Source organism: Panthera onca, chromosome A2, assembly GCF_046562875.1.
Source record: "Panthera onca isolate mPanOnc1 chromosome A2, mPanOnc1 haplotype 2, whole genome shotgun sequence".
NCBI classification, from domain to species: domain Eukaryota; kingdom Metazoa; phylum Chordata; class Mammalia; order Carnivora; family Felidae; genus Panthera; species Panthera onca.
The window spans coordinates 164,105,000-164,127,137 of NC_138340.1; the positions used below are offsets into that span (position 1 = coordinate 164,105,000).

Genomic DNA, 22,138 nt, shown 5'->3' on the forward strand with positions numbered 1-22,138 from the left:
GTACCTGCTGATGAATAAATATAATGAATATGTGCAGGTTTTAAACACTATTAAGTTTTAACAAGTTGGTAAGTTTGTCCAACTAAACCCTTTTCCTGCTCCATACTTTTTAACCACTGTGAACTGTAACACACCTTAGCAGATTCCACTTCAGGTTGTACTGAAAGAGTGCTTTCTCAACTTCTTTGAAAATCTTTTCTCTGTAATTGTTTTATGCAGACAATTCATAAAGCCTAAATCTTCCATCATTTCAAACAAATTCAGCATCAACCCCCCGGATCAACAACTGAGCAGTACTCTAACGTCTACTGACACACCAAGAGCCTAAGAAAACCACTAGAAATCATCTCATTTTTAAAATGATTATTGGTATTTCTCATAAAACTATTTTTTTTCTTTTAAAACTATTTTTGCTGGGGTGCCTGGGTGGCTCAGTTGGTGAAGCAGCCGACTTCGGCTTAGGTCATGGTCTCACAGTCCGTGGATTCAAGCCCCGCGTCAGGCTCTGTGCTGACAGCTCAGAGCCTGGAGCCTGCTTCGGATTCTGTGTCTCCCTCTCTGTCTCTCTGCCCCTCCCCTGCTCTCCCTCTCTCACACACAAATAAATCAACATTAAAAAAAAAACAAAACACCTATTTTTGCTGAAAGATTAAGTTTATTTCCCATGCACACAATTCTTTGCTGAAGTCAAAGATGATTTTAATTAACTCACATCAGACAAATGGTTTTCTGTGCTTGGCTAACAAATGGGCCACTCAGAAACTTCTTTAGTTGAAGCCTCATTTTCATTTTTCACTTTTGTAAAGAATTCCTGCTGTGATGACATAGTCCATTTTAATTCATTGTCTTTTTTCTATCATTACTTTTCTGTGAGTTAGGGACAGTCTGATGAGTGCTCAGTCTGGTAATGTTGACATACACAGTATTCCCTTTGCTCAGCTATAGAGTCCCAGCATAATAAATATAAGGCTTTGTTATCTAATTGGTAACAACAGAATTTTTTCCATTGTGCCTCAAAAGCACTACATATGAAGCCCTCTTTTCTCTTTTTGTCTTATCTTAACTTGCTAAGGATGCACCAGTAATAAAAGAAATAAATAAGACTCTGAGACAATACACGTGGCAATCAAACACTGATGAACTACACATAATCGTGACACTGTGATCTGTAGTCGGTCCACAGCAATGCAAAGCCTATGTGGTCTCTGCAGCCACAACTCAACTCAGCCAATGTGATGCAACGGAAGCCTGGGTAACAGGCAAATTAATAAAACTTTACTTACGAACACAAAAACTTGGAATTTCGTATGTTATAAAAGATATTTTTGTTAACTATTTAAAAATGTAAAAACTATCTCGCCTGGTGGGCCATATAAACACAGGCAGTAGATTGGACTGATCCACGGTCATAATTTGCTAACCTCTCATGCAGCCTTCAGGCATCCCAAATGAAAGTCCTAAATCCTACTTTTGTCTTCCCAGCTCTATGGACTGCCAGAATCTCTTCTCAGTTTTCCAGTCTCACACCTGGTCTTTTATGAACTGGATAAACGCCCCAAGGGGAAAGGTAAACATCAGGCTGGCCTCAAGGCTTAATCCTTCCCTCCGGGCTCTCACTCCCTCAAGTCCTCACGTTTCTGACAGTCCTCTAATGTTTTTTAATATTTCTTTGGAAAAATGTTTTATCCAACTTTCTAGTTGTTTTCAGTGGGAGAAGTTTCTCTGCTCTATATGGAGGTGGAAGTGGTATTTGCTCTACCAGATACTGAAACTTATTAGAAAGCTGTAGTAACCATGGTGGTGTGATATTGTCACTAGGATATATTAATATAAAAATCAATTAAAATAGAAAACTTAGAGACAATCTAGACATATTGAACACGGACTAGATGACAGAGTTAGATATCAAATGCCTGGAATAAAGAAGAGCGGTTTCAATAGATAATGGAGTAAAAACTTGCTGTCACTGTGTGAGAGAAAGATGTTGGACTCCTCTATTACACAACACATAAAAATCGAAAAATGCTTACATGTTAGGGCAAAACTACAGAAATGCACTTTTGAAATATATTTTCAAGAACACATTAGAGGGATGCCTGTGTGGCCCAGTCGGTTAAGCATCCGACTTCGGCTCGGGTCATTCTCTCATGGTTCACGAGTTCAGGCCCCGCATCGGGCTCTGTGCAGACAGCTCAGAGCCTGGAGCCTGCTTCAGATTCTGTGTCTCCCTCTCTCTCTCTGCTCCTCCTGCACTCATGCATGTGCTCTCTCTCTCTTAAAAGTAAATAAAAACATTTAAAAAATTTTACAAAAACAGAACACATTAGAAGTTACTGTAGTGTTTTAATTTTTGAAATAATTAGTGTGGTTGAAAAGTCAACACTTTCTAAAGGGGTACAAAATGGAAAGTAGCCCTGTATAGAGCCACACAGGAGAAATTCCCTAGAGCCAAAGAATTTTACCAGTTTCCTATGTAGCCTTCAAAAGATATTTCTGTATATGTAAGTTCAGGTTATTTTCCACCCCCATCCCCACATTTTACATCAAAGAGACTCTTTATAGTATCAAAGAATACCACTCTCCATCACAAGGGTAAATTCATTTTCTTTAAATCAAACTTAATTTTAAAAGAAGATTAATTAACTACCTTTTCAAAAACAAGCATATCAAACCCTTAATTTTCTAAAACAGAAATCTCCAGTTTCCTCTCAGCTCCACACAACTTAATTCCTAAATAAAAACTTAAGAATCAAGTTGGCAGGACATAAGGAAACAAATACATCAATTTTTAGTTCTAGACATACTTAACAGCATTCCAAGGTCAAATCTTGGGTTTTCTTGCTGTATCCATACTTTGCACTTCGTATTCTACCAAAATAATCCATAATTGATCTTTGATGTCTTCCTTATAGCTTTGCATTTTAGACTGAAGAGATCATTTCTCACTGTGCAAAATGAAGAAACTGGGTAGAGAGAGGTAGCATGACTTGTTGAATAAGTCACATGAAATTAGCTAACAATCTCAGATAGAATAAGAAGTCAAGATTCCTGATTCTTGCCCATTAAATATAATAATTACCTTTTTTAATTCTTTTTTTTTTTTTTTTGAGAGCATGAGTGGGGGTGGGGTGAAGGGAAGTGGGAGGGAGAGAGAGGAGGAAAAGGAGAGGAAGAGAGAGGAGGAAAAGGAGAGGGAGAGAGAGGTGGGAAAGAGAGAGAGGCAGACAGACAGACAATCCCAACCATGATCCATGGTCAGCACAGAGCCTGACGCAGGGCTTGATCTCACAACTGTTAGAGCATGACCTGAGCTGAAATACAGCCAGACATTCAACCAACTGAGCCACCCGGGCACCCCCATGATAATTATGTTTTATTTAGAAAATACCTTAGAAAACCTTATAATACAAAAACACCTTCGAAATCGTTGGCCATATGTCCTTAAATCTATTAATCCAGACTCAGTAATTCCTAGTAAACTTCCTATAACTTTTATTCTATGTCATATCCATCTTTTCACTGGACTTCTTCCTCCGAACATTGACCAGGTCAATCCTGCACCTTCTTTTCGCCTCTTATTTAGCAGTTTGATTTGTTGTCACTGCTAGTTAGGAAAACTGTCTATGGTTCTAACCTTGACACTTAGTCCCAAAGAATTTTCATGGGGTTTAAGGCTCAGCATCTCCAAAACAAAACTCCTGATCTTCCCATATGCTCAGACTTGAAACTAGAGATATTTGTAACTCCGCTATCATCAAATATAACTCATTCTATCCGTAAAACATTCTGTCTTTAGGGGCGCCTGCGTGGCTCAGTTGGTTAAGTGTCCAACTTTGGCTCAGGTCATGATCTCACAGTTCGTGAGTTTGAGCCCCGCATCGGTCTCTGTGCTGACAGCTCAGAGCCTGGAGCCTGCTTAGGATTCTGTATCCCCCTCCCTCTCTCTCTGTCCCTCCACTACTCATGCTCTGTCTTTCTCAAAAATAAATAAAAACATTTAAAAAATTAAAAAAAATTCTATCTTTACATTTCACACATAATACCTAAATTCTGAAACTTACATTCATTGACCTTTACTTACAGCAGAAATCCTAAACATTTTTGTCTTCAAGTAAACCTCTCCAATTTAACAACAAAAGGCTGGGAGGGTTAAGATCTGTTAATCCTGCTCTTCTTCTTAAAAAACTTCATTAATAGAATTCATCAGCTTGGCATGCAAAACTAAGGACATTTCACATTCCCCATTAATTTCCCACCCTACTTACTTATTCTCCATTCTCATACATGTGACATTCTTCCAGAATCCACATGCCCCAAAACTGTGTTCAAGATGACCCTTAGTCTAAATTCCCTAGGTTAGCCGGCTGGGTAAATTTATCCACCTTCCAAACACTATTTTAATCATTCCTACTTTTAAAATATTTTCAGGTTCCCTCAAATTAAGTTTCCAATAACAGACATTGTTCGTTAACAACAAAACCTTCATTCCACCTTCTTCCTTCCTAAAGATCTCAATTTTGTTTAGATATCCACTCTCTCTTAAGCAGCAATGTGCTTCAGGAGAAGTAGGCACCATCCATGGCCCCAGAGGACAATCACAGTCTAATCAAATGGTGGTTGCCCCAACACTTTTGCTGGTTATTGGTTTAAGATATAAACACAGGAGGTAATTCTGATTAATGAGATGTTAGAAGAAATCTGCTAGGGTAGAGAAAAGCATTTGAAAAGGTTTTCTTTAATTAAAATAATAATCAACAAAAGATTTTTTTTCCTGTCTCTGAATATTATCATGAGCGTATGATACTCAAAGCCCCTGCCCACTCTCATTGAACTGTGAGAACAATGGGACCACGGAAGAGCCCAATATTCTGTGGATGCACAACAGAAAGACAGAAAGACAGAAAGAACCTGGCAACTTGGCATCATGATGCCACTAAACTACCCATGACCCTAAGTGCTGACTTCCTACTGTGAAAAACCCAGCAACCAACAAGGTAGAATTCACAAAGCGTGACATCCAAATAAAAACTACCAGGTACACAAAGAAGCAAAAAATCACAGTCTAAACTAATAATCAATAAAAAAGGTGACCCAGTGGGTGCTTGGGTGGCTCAGCCAGTTAAGTGTTTGACTCTTGATTTCGACTCAGGTCATGAGCTCATGGTTTGTGAATTCGAGCCCCACATCGGGCTCTGCGCTGACAGTGCAGAGCCTGCTTGGGATTCCCTCTCTCTTCCTCTCTCTGCCCCTCTCCTGCTTGCTTTCTCTCTCCCTCTCTCTCTCTCAAAATAGATAAACTTAAAAAAAAGAAGACCCAGAACTGACACAGATGTTAAAATTATGAAATAAGACATTAAAACAGTTCTTATAAGTGTATTAAATATGTTCACAAAGCTAAGGAAAGATAAAGAAGATATTAAAAAGACTCAAATCAAATTTCATAAGGCAAAAACATCTGATATGAAAACTACATTGAATATGATTAACAGATTAGAAATTATAGAAGAAAAGATAAGTGAAATTGAAGACATAAAAATAGAAACTAAAATGAAACACAAAGAAAAAAATATTTTTTAAATGGGGAAATAAAAGCATTAGTATGCAGTAGGAAAACTTCAAATGGTGTAATATTAAGGTTACTGGAGTCCTCAAAAAAAAAGGGGGAAAGATAGAAGGAACAGAAGAAATAGTTGAAGAAATAACTGGCAAAAACTGTTTTGTTTTGTTTTGTTTAAGTTTTTTAAAGTTTTTATTTATTCTCAAAGAGAGAAAAAGAGTACAGGGGAGGGGCAGAGAGAGAACAGCACTCAGCCCAATAAATGCAGGGCTCCATCCCACGAACCATGAGATCATGACCTGAGCCAAAATCAAGAGCCAGATGACCAACTGAGCCAGCAACCCAGACACCCTAGCAAAAACATTCTAATCTTAATAAAAACCATAAACTCACAGATTCAAGAAGTTCAACAAATACCAACCACAAGAAACATGAAGAAAATCACACCAAGGCATAACATAATCAAACTGTCCAAAATCAGTGACAACATTCAAAGTACACAGGTAAACAGACATGTACAGAGAAACAATGATAAGGATGATGCCAAACAGTTCACCAGAAACAATACAAGCAAGAAGACTGTGGCACAACATCCTTAAAGTAATGGGAGGAGGGGTGCCTGGGTAGCTCAGTTGGTTAAGCACATGACTTAGGCTCACTCAGGTCATGATCTCACGGTTCATGGGTTCCAGGCCCGCATCGGGCTCTGTGATGACGGCTTGGACCCTGGAGCCTGCTTCGGATTCTGTGTCTCCCTCTCTCTCTATGTCCCTTCTCTGCTCCTGCTCTGTGTGTGTGTGTCTCTCTCTCAAAAATAAACATTTAAAAAACAAAGTAATGGGAGGAAAAGTCAACTAGAATTCTGTATCTACCAAACATGTTTCAAAACTGAAGTGCAGACCTGCACTGCAAGAAAAGTTAAAGTATGTCTTCAGACACAAAGAAAATGATAGCAGGTGAAAATCTGGATCTCCACAAAGCAACAAAGAACATCAGAATTGATAATCACAGTGGTAACTACATATTTATTTTATTACTTAGCCTCTTTAAGAGAGAGTTGACTGCTTAATCAAAAATAACAATATCTTGTGGCATTTACAACACATGTAAAAGTCAAATGCATGACAGCAACAGCACAAAGTCCAGGAGAGGACAAATGGAAGGAAATGAAAGCACATTTTTATTATATATAAAACTATACTATCACTGGAAGTAGACTATAAGTAAATGATATATACTATAAACCCTAAGGCAACCAAGAAAATAGCAAAACAGAGTTATAGGTAATAATCCAAAGAGGAGATAAAATGGAATCAGAGAGTATGTTTAATCCAAAAGAAGGCAAGAAAAAGGAAACAAAGAACAGACACAAATAAGAAAGGAAAAAAAAAACAAAGGAAGACTTAATCACATTAAATGTACATGTCCTATAAACACTCCAATTATAAGGGCAAAGATTGTCAGGTTAGATTTTTAAAAAGCAAAACCACTGCCTGCAATAAATATACATTAAATACAAAGACATAAAGAGGTTAAAATAAAAGGATGGAATAAGATATACCATGCTTACATTAGTCAAAAGAAAACTGGAGTGGTTATACTAACATAAGACAAAGTAAATTTCAGAGTTAAAGTATTTTTCTGTTACAGTCAAACGTATTCTTACCAATATCTTTCCTCTGGTCAAAGTTACAAAGTTCTTCTATACAACCACTAGAGCACTTATCACAGCCTCCCTATGGTGGGGAACATTCAACGGTGTGTACTAAAATGCACCTACTACAGTTCTGAGGACAGAAATGTTAAAGTTGATATTCAATACAATTTTAGTGCTGCACAGAAAAAGGGTTAACACAGCAATCCTAAGACTACTCTCCTTAGAAAGGCCTGTTTGCATGAACAACTCAGGCAACAACAGATGTTGGCAAGGATGCAGAGAAAGAGAATCTCTTTTGCCCTGCTGGTGGGAATGCAAACTGGTGCAGCCACTCTGGAAGACAGTATGGAGGTTCCTCAAAAAATTAAAAACAGAACTACCCTGACCCAGTAATTGCACTACTAGGTATTTATCCAAGGGATACAGGTGTACATGCACCCCACCCCAATGTTTATAGCAGCACTATCAACAACAGCCAAAGTATGGAAAGAGCCCAAATGTCCATCGATGGATGAATGGATAAAGAAGATGTGGTATGTATAAAGAACGAAATCTTGCCATTTTCAACTACATGGATGGAACTAGAGGGTTTTATGCTAAGCGAAATTAGAGAAAGATACATATCATGACTTGACTCATATGAGGACTTTAAGATACAAAACAGATGAACGTAAGGAAAGGGAAGCAAAAATATAAAAACAGGGAGGGGGACAAAACATAAGAGACTCTTAAATATGGAGAACAAACAGAGGGTTGCTGGAGAGGTTGTGGGAGGGGGAATGGGCTAACGGAGTAAGGGGCATTAAGGAATCTACTCCTGAAATCATTGTTGCACTATATGCTAACTATCTTGGATGTAAATTAAAAAATAAAGAAATTTTTATTGAAAGAAAGAAAGAAAGAAAGAAAGACCTATTTGCACAGCTAATCCCTGGGAACCTGAATTTCAGGAGGGTTGCCATGGCTCCCTCAGTGATAAGGGCAGTTTACTATGCCTAGACTATCAGTGCAAATAACATGACTTTCCTTCTGGTACATGCTAGGTAAAAAGTGCCTGTATAGCTAGCCCCCTGGGACAGAAGCTTCTCTGCAAAGAGAAGAGGGTGCTCTGTGTGACCCCTCAAAGGATGGTGAACACCTAAGAAAGGCTGTCCATGGATTCTTCCAGACCTTCTCAATGTCTTTTCCCACTGAGATCCTTCCATTATATACCCTCAGCACATGACGGCAGCAAATCTTCGTCATAATTACACCTCTATGGTGAGCCCCACGAGTCTTTCTACTGAGTCTCCAATGGGAGGCATTCTCTTGGACCCCAGCACAAACACAGAATTCAGATCTGTGAATGTTTGCTCTTACTCTTAAAAAACTATAGGACAAAATGAAGAAAATATAACTTGATTATTTCTTTACACTTACATTACTAGGGTTATATTAAAAATAACAGTATTGGATATTACTGATAAATAGGTACTTGCAAATCACCTTACATAAAGATGCAGACCAATATACAGGGGCGCCTGGGGAGGCTCAGTTGGTTAAGCGTCCAACTCTTGGCTTTGGCTCAGGTCATGATCTCATGGTTCATGAGTTCTAGCCCCATATCGGGCTCTACAATGACAGTGCAGAGCCTGAGATTCTCTCTCTCTCTCTCTCCCCCTGAGTCCCTCCCCTGCTCGCACTGTCTCTCTCTTAAAATAAATAAATGTAAACTTATACATGAATAGAGAGATAAATAAATGATCTTATATAAACTTATTCTCAGTAGCTTAGAGGAGGGATGTGGAGAGATTTCCATCATATATGGTTTTTAATTTTTTCTTTTTTTTTTTTTTTTACCAACATTACATTTACATTACATTGCTCATCTACGTTTTCAATGTGCGTTGCCACCCGCCTTGTGATAGAAAAGCTATTTTTGTTCTTTTGCAGTCTATAAAAGGAAACTAAAATAGAAAAAACTTACAACTCTTCTCACAGAACTAAGTTGGTTTTATATAAGACACCTAGCACAAACTCAGTATAATACAAAGAAATCTCAATGCAGGGCTGTGGCACCGGGTGGAGAAAACATAAGAAATTATCCACTGTGGGGTGCCTAGGTGGCTCAGTCGGTCGAGCATCCGACTTCGGCTCAGGTCATGATCTCACAGTCCGTGAGTTCGAGCCCCACGTCGGGCTCTGTGCTGACAGCTCAGAGCCTGGAGCCTGTTTCGGATTCTGTGTCTCCCTCTCTCTCTGAGCCTCCCCCATTCATGCTCTCTCTATCTCAAAAATCAATAAAGGTTAAAAAAATTTAAAAAAAAAAAAGAAATTATCCATTGTAAGTGGGGAGATAATAGAAGTAACTGAACATTTGATTCAGAGCTAGTGAGATTTACTGGTAAAATCTTTTGGAATGCAATGAGCAGAGTGCAGAAAAAGGGTTTAGGTAAATAAATGATTAAATAGCTATAGTGTTCAGAATTCAGCTATTCCCTTAGTAATAGCCAAACTACTCAGATCTCCAAGACGTGGGCAGGACCTCCAGGTCTCCAAAGAGGAATTTAAAAGAAAAACACTATTACCCTTCCTGAAACCCAGGTTCACAAGGCAGCATATTCTTCAATCTAGTAAAAGATAAAGTTCCCCCTGGAAAAACTGAAAACACTTTGAGGGAAATTCCAGAAAAACTGAACAGCTTGATAAAGAATGTCATTGGAAAACCGAGGAAATTATACGAAACCTATTACTTTTTACATAGAAATAATATTAATCAAAGCAGCATCTCTCGGCCTCAGCGCTGCTGACACGCTGAGCTGGATCACTCTGCGGTGGGAGGCCGGCCTGCACCCGCGGGGCGTTTCGCGGCAGCCGCCAGGGGCCAGCAGCACGTCCTTCTCCACTCAAGCTAGTTGCCCTTCACTGGCACCTTTCGTTCATGCATGCATTTATGTGATATCCAGGTTCTTGGTTAGGTACTAGAGATAAAATGAAAAACCAAAACAGGTATTATCCACGTGCTCGTGGCGCCTACGGCCTCAGGGCGGGCAACTAAAAGTAGTAACAGACTCACACAAACGATGTAAGTTTATAAATGTCGGTAAAAGTGACATACGGGAGAGACACATATTCAAGTGAGAATGTATGACAAGGATGTGGGCTCAAATATTTATTGAAAGATGTGCACCATCAAAAAGTTTAGAGAGCACTACAACCCCTCCATCTGAGCTCTGTACCATGTTCTCTTCCACACGCTTGGGCTGAAAGGCCCGATTCTCAGCTGAGTTTATTTCAATATCTGTTGTAAGTTAAAAACAAATGAATTCTCACAAAAATAAGGAGATCTAAACAGAAGCAGTGCCCCATTTCCAAAACTGTTTTTCAATCCCAACAAAAATTATTAAATTTAGTTAGTAAATTTTCACCTTCCATAATCAAAAGTAATTTTTTTTTTAAGCAAATGGGCTTGAAACATACTAAAACTCTTCAGAATATTTTAAACGGATCAGAAAATTCTGCGTCCCAAATTTTTTGGCAACAAATGTGAGAATTTTTTTAATAAACTTTCATTGTTTCTGGAAATAAAATATCAAATAGAAATAGTTCCAAACATCCATTTTCAAACTGCTCAACCCCCAGCACATGTTTCTTTGAAAAGTCGATACATTCTCATTGCTGAAATGTCATCTTTACCTTGAAGAGGCAAACGAAATGTTTATTTTCTTTGAAACGACAGGTAGGTAGCAGAACACATTCAGCCACACGTCGTCATAATAAAAGTCAAAAACTTTAGAACATCTATCTTTTGGTAAACATAATATATTCTTAAGTTCAACAGCACATACCTCACCCCTAGAGAACTTCTGAGATAGCAAAGATTTTGTCATTGCCCTCCATCCTGCACCACTTCTGTAGAAACTGTACAGATTTACTCTATTTCAGAGATTTCTTTTTTGATGAGTATCAATTCATAAACTTTTATGAAATTAACTACATTAGGGACCTCCATTAACCCTCTGGCACTCTGGATCTTTCCTGTAACTATGAATGATTCCAAGAATGATCTCCAGTGCTATTCGTTTAGGCATTAAGTGAATACCGATTAAGGAATGACCACAACAGAAAAAGATCCGTGTCAGAACAGCACTATCACTCCAGTAAGGAAAGATGAACAACATTAGTAAGTAAATACACACTATGTTAGATGGTGACAAGTGGAAAGGAGAAAACAATAGAGCAGGGAAGCTATCTGAGGACAAGACCCTTGAAACTTTCAATAGGGAGCTCGGCAAGGACCTCGTTGATAAGGCAACGCTTGAATAAATTACTCAAGGACATGAGGGAGCAAGCCACGCATGTATCTAAGAAGAATATTCAACAGAGAGGGAACCAAAACTGCCAAGGTCCCATGGGAACATATGTCTGGTGCATCTGAGGCAGGGAGACAGCCAGCATGGGTGAAGGAAGCAAATGAGGTGAAGAATCACAGTGAGGCAATGGTATCTATCGTAGAAGGACTTAGGGGGGTTGGTGAAGGTCATGGACAGTTCTGTCAGGTAGTGAGCACTGGCCTTTTGTTTCCCCCCTCCGAGTGAAACGGGAAGTCAGTCAAGTCTGGTAGGCAGAGGATTGATAGGACCTGACTTACGCTATTCATTCATTCATTCATTCATTCACACTATGCTATCAGTATGGACTCGTGTACTTATTCCATTCTGTGGATAAAACACAACACCGTATTTTTTGTCGTGGCTCAAATTGGTCTAGGTCTTGGAGCCCCCTCAGGCTGGCGCCTGTGTTTTCAATAAGTCTTCACCTTGTCGAGTACTTCCTTACTTTATGGCACCTCATGTTGTATTTTCCCTCTGTACCACGAACTACTTCTCAAGGAACCTTACTTCCTTTTACTGGAAAACAGTTCTTAGAAACCACGATCTGGGGGGGCGCCTGGGGGGCTCAGTCGGTTAAACGTCCGACATCGGCTCAGGTCACAATCTCGCGGTTCGTGGGTTCCAGCCCCGCGTCGGGCTCTGTGCCGACAGCTCAGGGCCTGGAGTCCGCTTCGGATTCCGTGTCTCCCTCTCTCGCTCTCTGCCCCTCCCCCGCACATGCTCTGTCTCTCTTTCTTTCAAAAAATAAATACACAGTTTTAAAACAATGTTTTTTAAATAGAAAAAGAAAAGAAACCACGATCTGGGCACGAGGTGTGCTCAATTAGTAGCAGGTGTGCCCACATCCAGCGAGGCCTCTTCACAGAGGAATCACACGTGAGCACACGACCTATTCTGTGCACGCACACATCTTTCTCTTTTTGCATCCGTTTGTATAAATATTAAAAAGCCATGAGTTTCTACCGATACTTCTGATTCCATTTCAACAACACAAAATTCACTGTAGTCTTTCCTTCTTTGTAGCTCCTTTCTCCAACACCGGGAAACCTAGTTCTCATTATCAACCATGCGTTTACTCATTTGTTCACTCACAGAGTACACATCAAGTAACCCATAACCCCGTGCGAAACACATGCGCTCACTGGATCACAGCATGTAAGCACAGCGCTTTTGCCTCAGCCTTACAGGGATCCAGTCAAGGTACTGTTTGCCAGTTACCCACATGAGCTCCTTTCTTCCCTATTCCCTGTAGTGTGAATTCTGGTATTCCTTTTTGTATTCGTCCATATCCTAGAGAGCTGTGACTGCTTATTTAGGGGGTATACGAAAGATTCCTACGGCCTGAGAGGCGGAGCTATACAAAGATACACATCCGAGAGTGTCTGTCCCACCTCTCCTCGCTCTATCAGTCCCATTCTTATCTCTTTTCCATCTCTTTCCCACCCACTTGCCACAGTAGCCAGTCTCTTCAGTTTCTCGTTTATTCCTCCTGTATTTCTTTTCCAAAACAACTATATGCAGACATATTTTCTATTTCATCCTTTCTTACATAAAAGGTTGCACATCATGAATTGGTCTTTTGGACTGTTTGGGTTTTTTGTTTTTTTTGTTTTGTTTTGTTTTGTTTTTCACTTAAAAATACACATTGGAAACAACTTCACATCATTTCATAGAGATACTCCTCACTCTATTTTTACACATACCATATTTCACTGTACGAACCATACCATAGCTTATTCAACAATTATGCACAGCCAGTTAGGTTGTTATCAATATTTTGAAAGTTAAATGATGCTGCGATTATTAAGCTTTAATAGCACAAGTATTTTGTATTACTAGAGATATATTTTCAGGATAGAATCTCTCTAGAAGGCATAGTTTGTTAGAGACATAGGTAGTTTGCTAGGGATCGCCAAATTCCCCTCCAGAAAATTTGTACCAATTTGCATCCCACAAATGTGTTGTTATAGTTTTGAATTTTTGTCAGTGAGATAAACTCTTCTTTCCTTAGGAACAAGCAAACAAAAAAAGTTCTAGCGAGCTGGTCTGTCCTGTGCCTTTTTGATAATGGAGAAAACCGACAAAAAAAAAAAAAAAAAAAAAAAAGAAACCTGTAGAAATGGCCACAGAAGACTCACACTACCGTAAGTCTGGACTTCTTTAACCTAGTAGAGATGGAAAGGCCTGACCACGTGCCACCAGTACCCCGCATCCCTCGGCTTTCACTACTCCTGCCCCACGGGCATTGCACAGCTTCAGCTACTCCGTGCTAAAGCCTCGATAAAGAGAGAAGGAATGCAGGTCTCCTGCGGCCCTTGATTCCTCTGCCAGGGGCAGGCCATAACCTTCATCTCTAAATCCATTTAAACATTTATCAGTAAGTATTTAAAACACAAAGATGATATCTTTGGTCCAAAAAGAACAGTGTGAGGCCCGCTTTCTTTCAACTACCCTCTTAGTAAACAGAGCTAGGAAATATATGTATAGATACTAACACACATATAGACACATCTGTATTTCTTCATTTGTATAAACACTAAAAACTGGGCATTTATATTGATTCTTCCAATTCCAATAGAACACCACAAAGTTCATTTTAGCCTTTGTTCATCACCTTTCCTAGAATACCTTTCACTTTCACAAAAGAATCCAAAAGTACCTCTGCAGTAGTTCATGACAGAAAGAGTGCTCACTGACCTATCACAGTCCTGATGTGGCCATCCAAGTATGTCCAGACTGCAGAATTTGCTATTATGCATTATACTGTTCACAATTTGATGACATAAGCATTTGAATGTAATGTCACATTTCCAAAACAAGCACTCTAATTTGACTAAGCTTGAGGCGAGAATTACTCATGCATGTAATTTAGGTCATTCTGATAATCTGAGTAAAGCTAATGTTATACTAATTGAATAATTACTTGAATCTAAGTCCCTGTGTCGACAACACTTTTTAAAGTTTTACCTACACTCCATCTGCTAAAGCCCATATAATTTCTATGGTCAAAAATTCCACTTTTGACATTCCTTTGGAAGGGCTGTTTCACTTCTCCCAAACACAATCGTCAAAAACCAAAGGGGATTTGTAGGCAGCAAAGGACTTTCACTTCCTGGGGTTTGTGTCCTTCATAGACAGAAGGTAAATGTTACTTTTATTTCTGTACTCATTTCAAATACAGGTGAAAATCGCAGTGAAAACTTTAGAAGACAGCAGACTGTGTGTACCTATTACTTTGGGATGAACCTGAAGTGCCAACTTGACCATAAAGAAATATCTGAATCCATTTTTATAATATCAAACAGAACTGGTCCACATTGTGGACTAAAGACCTGTCAGATATTGTTCATTTTAAATCTTAATCAAATAGTTCTGTCTTTAAGAGTAACCACATGGATATGTAAACATAGTAATTCTCATTTTTAAAATTTTTAATTTTTTGATTTAAATGTGAAATATTTGTTTTTAAGATTTCTATTTATTGCACAGCTTAAAAAAGATACATATATTCCACTTGTTTGCAGAAACTACTCTTGGATCTAACATTAGAAACTCCTATTTTAGGGGTTTTTATATCCTACTAATCGTTTAACAAATAATTCTTGCAAGTGAACCTTTATGTTGCCTGGAGTAAATGTCACCAAGCTGTGCCTTCAATACTTGTTGCTTCCGCTTACCTCTGTGCTCCCTGAGACGACAGCTTTGTCCACGCTCACCGGTGACGGCCCCTCCAACTGGCGCACTCCCAGCGACCACTCCACGCAACGGTGATGGGCCCAGCAGGTGCCTGAAGCAGTTGAAGCGAACGGAAGCAAATGAAGGAACAAACGTGAAGCAAAGGAACGCCAGGAAGACGTAGACCCCCAAGTCAACTCTCGAGCGTCCACACACAATGCTACCCTGCATCTGTGATAACACGAAAGCCGTCAGCCCTTCTCCAATGTGTCATCTGGGAACGTGCGGGAAATGCAAACTCCCATGTCACAACTGAGACCTACGGAATCAACGACTCTTGCAGTAAGGCCCAGAAATCTACGTTTTCACGAGAGCCCTGCAGGCGATTCTGATGCACCCAAAGTTTGAGAATTACTGCAGGAGTCATTATTTCTTCAGCAACAAAAAATGAATTTTTAGTCATTTTATTTAAATATTACTATATTTTATTTGGTATCTTTACATAAAATATAAAGGACATCACACAATACTTTATGACAAAGAGGATTAATGGCAAACAAGCTCTACTCTGCCTCATCTGACACCAAGAGCCGACATCAATCAATAAGAACAGCTCAGTCTTTAAATTGTCTATCACATAACACTTGAACCACTTTCAATCAATATGCAGTTCAACTGAAATTAACTCAAAATCCCAAAAGCACCATATCAAGAGTATGGGTTACTATATGTTATAATAAGACACCCACATGGCTAAGACCTACTGTCTGTCTTTCACCCTGCATTAAAATAGACCCAGATGGCCAAGTTCCCCAAGTCCTCACAGATCCTTTTAAACTTTTCTCTTTCCTCAATTATCCTATCTCCATGGCACTGCTGTCTACATAAGAATAAATACAAAGATTTATAAAAGCGTCCGGCCCACTGCTGGCCCTGTGCAGATGCTAAATAACTTAGGTACACACAATCAGACAATTTATTTTACCTAAGCAAGGGTACTTCAACAATGACATTATTTTTTTACAATGTGATCATAATCATTTCTGGATGAAAGGTATTTACTATTCAGTTGGTAATTCACTAAAATTAAAATGTCTACAGAAAGGGGAGGTAATCATCACTGAAGACGAGCTCATACCTGTAGGATCAAATAAGGCTTGGATATCAATGGCGTCTGGAAGGCCAACCAGACTGAGTTCATCCCATAATTTACCAGCCTGGTCATCCGAAGCAGTCTGCGTGCTCACACTTACACAAGGTACTGTATTCTGTAGAGGAGATCGTTCTCTGGAAAAACAAAATAAAACAAAACAGATGTGACATTGGTAACAGGCAGATAATTGTTTCGTTCATAACAACTTAAATATAACGTATTGCCATATCAATTTTAATTTATTAGACATAAACTGTCATAAAACAACTTTTAGAACACATCTGTTACTATTCATAGTGTAATATAAAACTGGGTTGCTGTATTACAGCACGTAAGCCAACAACTAAAAAAGTCTCCAAATCCATAAGGAAGTGTTAAAAATTACAGTTAAAAATTTATTTTGCCATTGTATATTTTTTAAAATAACACTCTAATATTCTAATCAGGAACTAGAGTTTAGCCCATAAAATATTCCCTTTGGCCTTCCTTAAATGCTTACAGAACATAACTCAATCAGAAGTTTTAATCTGCTTTATCATGAGGACTACCACAATAGATCTGGCAGTTAATTTTATGTAAAGACAGGTTATTTCCCAGGGGAAATGAAAACCCACTACAAAGTGTGCAGGGGGAGGTAACGGGAGCAGAATGTGTCAGCTGGGGCTTTCTTACGGTCCCTCAACAAATCTCGACAGCTGGTCTGTGGCATGATGTTGCAAGTACTCTCGAGTAAGTTAAGACTTGACCTCACAAGTCAGAAGTAAAATGCAAACACAGAATAGCTACCAGTGGCTCGAGGCATAGAGAAGGTAATGTAACAGCGAAAATTACAGTATAAAAAGGAACACTAAATAAGGCATACAACACATGGGGATTTCAGACTTTCAAAGCCCTCAAACTTCAGATACTAACTGAGATCAGTAAGTAAACAATGACGACTATTTTGTCTTAACATTAAATATGGGAAATCAGATGACTGGCACTAAAACTTTCATCTTCTCCTGATATCATAGTATTTAACCTGATCATAATTCTGGATTAAATCACTATTGAATATAGATCATAACTCACTGCACTTCTGTATGCTGGATATTTATCATGATTCCTATTAAGAGAAAATCAGCACAATGACCAGGGTACTAAACTTTTTTATACCTGGAATCATTGAAAGAAAAAAAGTATTAACATATTTCAATAAGTACATTTAAATATCAAACCATATAAAAATAACCAGTATTTTTTATGTTCAGCATTAGAAATGCATAGACTCACTTTTTCAGAAAAGTTTAGCATGCTATGCTAACTTTAAATTCTCGTTTTTATAAATGCCCACAGTATTATGAGAACAAACTCTTTCCTATAAATATAACTCATTCCTACAAATAAATTCTTTACTACTAATCATTGTTATTTTATTGGGAGGGGGAAAAAAAGACCAACAGTTCATTTATAAAGACTAATACATTGTTCTAAGATATTTTCTTTGCACAAGTATTTGACAGGGGAAACGGATATAAAAACCAATGAAATGACTTAACAGTCTATTACTAACCAATTCTTAACCAGTTTAATCAAATTTCTCCTTTAGTTTTTGCAACTAGTTTGTATGTTATAGACAGTAGCAGTAGGATGCTACCGTCTACCCGAAGGATGCCAGCGGCCCGACTGAGGCGAGAACATCAGAAGTCAGCTGAAATACCCCCCAAATTTTAAGTCTACAACAAACGGAAAGAGAAAAAGAATCCCCAGCTATATATTCTTACAATTTAGTGCCACAAGAGGGAAAAACTATTTTTAAAACCTCCTTTTTAAAAATAAAATAACCACCAAAAAAACAAGCCGTTTATCTGGTTTCTATTCATCAGTAACATATTTTGTAACTATTTACAATCATCGCCAAATTAAATCTGTCTACCTCTAAATGAATTCCAAATTTAATAAATGTGCTTTATTCCTAAAGTCCATTAACTGTCTTATTATCATTACTTAATAATTGGGTAAACACTAAGTGTATATAAAGACTAAACCAAGGCTATTTTTTTACATAATTATCTTAGCCCATAAAAGTTTTCACTAAAAATCAACCTAGCTTATAAAATAAGTAAACAAAGCCCAAGTCTATTTCCCAGGGCAAGTATTTATATACTCGCCATTATTCAAAGGCAGAACAAGACGATGTAAGATACAAGCTGATCCAGTCCATTAAATTTGCTAATTACAGATAGACATTACAAGTTTCGCTAGATTCCTGATACGTTTTATCAGGATGTGAGCACTCGACTGACTACGAAAGGGAAAGCTCTTCTACAGGTTCCAGCTCTGGCCTTTCAAACAAGATGCTAAACATGGTACTTCTAAACCTCCTTAAGCTGTTCCACCTTAAATTTTTTTTTAAAAAGACTCTCTTTCTTGTTATTGTTTCATTTCCTACTTCAGGTCTTCAAGGCATTGGCAGCCATCCAAAAGAAAGAGCCAATCAAGTAAGTACAACACAACAATGCCTTAGTACTTAAATTTGGATGAAAGCCAGATCAGCACTTGGATGATTACATCATCGCCCTCAAGGGGCAGGGCTGGTCAGCCTTCCAAGCTAAATTAATTTTTACACTTTCTCATCGACTACAGAAACTTCCACTCCCTCAACTACCAGAGCCAAGTCCACACATTAAGATGGCCTTTAAACAAAACTCGGCAATGTATTAAAAAAATTTTAACTCCAAAATTAAACATACTAGAGAAAGCTTTACATAACTATAATGTTCATAAATACAGACACACACGTATAGTTACACAAATATCTTAGTAAATTCTTACTTCATTAAAAAAAAAAAAAAAAAAAAAAAACCCAGAGCTGCTTTTTTAACTTCTAACTTCAGAAAAGGCATTCTGAGCGTCCAATTACTCCGAAAGCTAACCCTGTATCTTAACGGTTTATAGGGCAGCTCCACGTTCTGTGAAACGTAAAATAACTCAATGACAAATTAAGAACATGGGTAGCGAAAACCACCTTGATTTGGTCATTCTGCTAGACTATATCCATACAAACAATTAAAAGTTTAATCAGAGGAAGGAAAGAAAGACTTAACTGTTTTACTTTCTTTCTTCTTCCCATTTATAGGTAAATTCCATAAACTCCCTGTAGTTTTATGTTATGCTCTTTAAAGGTTTCTTCTAAAGGTTAACTTTTATGATCACACTGACTTTAATACTTTAATGAAGATAAACTTTTTTTTAAATAAGAAATTTTGAGGAAAAGAGTGTGTGTTAGGACTAATGAGGCGCAAAGCATCCTATTTATGTTGAAAACCATGAGAAATGATTCAGTAACAATCCCATCTACGTATTCACTGGCTGAGATGGAAATAAATTACATATAGCCTTGCATTCCAACCACTTATTCAAAATTGCTTACTTTCTCTGTCCTCTTTGTTTTCGTGATGCTGAGTTTTGTATTTTGTCACAGGTTCCATTGCTGCTGTCATCAATGTCCTTCTTGTTAAAAGGCTGGCTTTTCCACGGCAAGATAAACCCAGGCGTTACTCTAAATTGTTTTAAGTCTCCTTGTCCTAAGGAACTTTTTTCACCACAGTAACAAAAAGCGCAGAGCTGTTCACTGGTAGAAATGAAAAGAAAGAGAAAGAGAAAGTAGTTTTATTCAACTATTTTTTTAAATGACAGACTGTAGATACTTCTGCTTCAAAATTAAATATTATGACTGTAGTGCATGCTAAGCTTTTGAGTATGTATATGCCATAAGAACAGTTAAGTTTAATAAACAATTAAACATCTGTAATTCATAACATGACTTTTTAGGGTAGTAAACATACCAAATCAAAAAGTTCTAGTTTCGGGGCACCTGGGTGGCTCAGTTGGTTAAGCATCTGACTCTTGATTTCAGCTCAGGTCAGTGATCTCACAACACTTTGTGGGTTCAAACCCCGCATCGAGCTCCATGCTAACAGCATGCAGCCTGCTTGGGATTCTTTCTTTCTTTCTCTCTCTCTCTCTCTCTCTCTCTCTCTCTCTCTCCCTCCCTCCCTCCCTCCCTCCCTCCCTCCCTCCAACTCTTCCTAACTGTGTACGCGCTCTAAATAAATAAACTTAAAAAAACATTCTAGTTTATACTTAGAAAAACTAATTTCTTTTTAATTGATTCAAGAAAATCGAAGTATTAAAAAGAATAAAGAAAGTAAAGCTAAGGTTGGGAAAGAAGGTAGGGTTTAATGGCCACTCTATTACACACTAGCTCTGTAAAATATGTGACGACAAAGTTTTATTTAACCACCTGATGGACCATTCTTTGTGCATGACATACACACAAAGCACATTTGACCAAACGTGGAGACATAAAAATATAAATTTAGGTGGTCAGCAATGAGGGGTGTGTGTGAAAGAGTTAAAGAGCAGTGGAAAAGGGATAAATAGGCAGAGCACAGGAGACTTTAGGGCAATGAAACTATTTCCCATGATACACTGTGATGGCACATGCAGGACATTATGCATTTGTCAAAACTCCTAGAAGTGTAGAACACAAAGAATGAACCCTACTGTAAACTGTGGTGTTTAGTTAATAATAGCATATCAATACTAGTTTATCAGTTGTAACAAATGCGCCACAGTAATGCACGATGCTAATAAGAAGGGAAACTCAGGGAGGGAGGGGAGGCTGGGAATAGAAACTCACTGTACCATCTGCTCAATTTTTCTGTAAACCTAAATTTGTTCTAAACAATACTTATCTATTAACTACAATAAAATTAAAAAGCTAAAAGGCAAAAAACAATATATGCTTACGGAATAGATGCTTATTAAATAAGGGACCTTAGAAAGAACAGAATTAAAAGAATTGCTCCTTGAAAGGGGAACCCACTTACACTGTTGGTAAGAATGCAAACTGGTGTAGCCGCTCTGGAAAACAGTGTCAGGATTCCTCAAAAAGTTAAAAATAGACGTACCCTACTATCCAGCAATCACACTACTGGATACTTACCCAAAGAACACGAAAACACTAAGTCAAAGGGGTACGTGCACTTCAATGTTTATTGCGGCATTATTTACAATAGCCAAGACACGGAAGCCACCCAAGTGTTCACCAATAGATGAATGGATGAAGAAGATGCGGTGTCTACATACAATGGAATGTTGCTGAGCCCTAAGAAAGAATGAAATCTTGCCATTTGCAATAACACAAATGGAGCTAGAGTATTATGCTAAGCGAAGTCAGTGAGAGAAAGACACATACCATGCGATTTCACTCATATATAGAATTTGTTTATTGTTGGGCTTGTGTGTTTTTTTTTCTAAGATCACATACATCTTTGACTCTACTATGGAAAATTTTGAACACAGACACTAAAGTAGAACAACAGTTAATAAACGCTCATGAACCCATCCATCAGCTTAACCTGTTAACAATATTTTGTGTTTCTCATTTTATCCATCCCCCCCCTTATTTTATTTTCATTTATGCTGGAGTATTATTAGGCTTTTGAAGTTTTTATTTAAATTCCAGTTAGTTGACAAACAATGCAATATGGGTTTCAGGTGTAAAACTTAGTGATGTATCACTTTCCTACGACACCCTGTGCTCATCACAACAATTGCCCTCCTTAGTACCCATCACCTATTTCCCCACCTCCAACCTCCTCCCCTCCTATAACCCTCAGTCTAATCTCTCAAGTTAAGGAAGTCTGTTTCTTAGCTCACGTCTCTCTCCTTTACTT

General features: G+C 38.2%; 1 protein-coding gene across 21 annotated transcripts in view; it reads right to left on the reverse strand.

Annotated features, from left to right (window-relative positions):
* KMT2C (lysine methyltransferase 2C) overlaps window positions 1-22,138 on the reverse strand; it is a 285,080-nt gene that overhangs the window by 146,656 nt on the left and 116,286 nt on the right. For all 21 annotated transcript variants that reach the window (XM_078437307.2, XM_078437247.2, XM_078437246.2 and 18 more), the window contains 3 exons: window positions 19,828-20,028; window positions 16,401-16,549; window positions 15,265-15,374 (listed from right to left, as the gene is read on the reverse strand). In XM_078437307.2, the coding sequence (XP_078293433.2) occupies window positions 15,265-15,374; window positions 16,401-16,549; window positions 19,828-20,028 (460 nt within the window). The remainder of the gene's footprint in view (window positions 1-15,264; window positions 15,375-16,400; window positions 16,550-19,827; window positions 20,029-22,138) is intronic.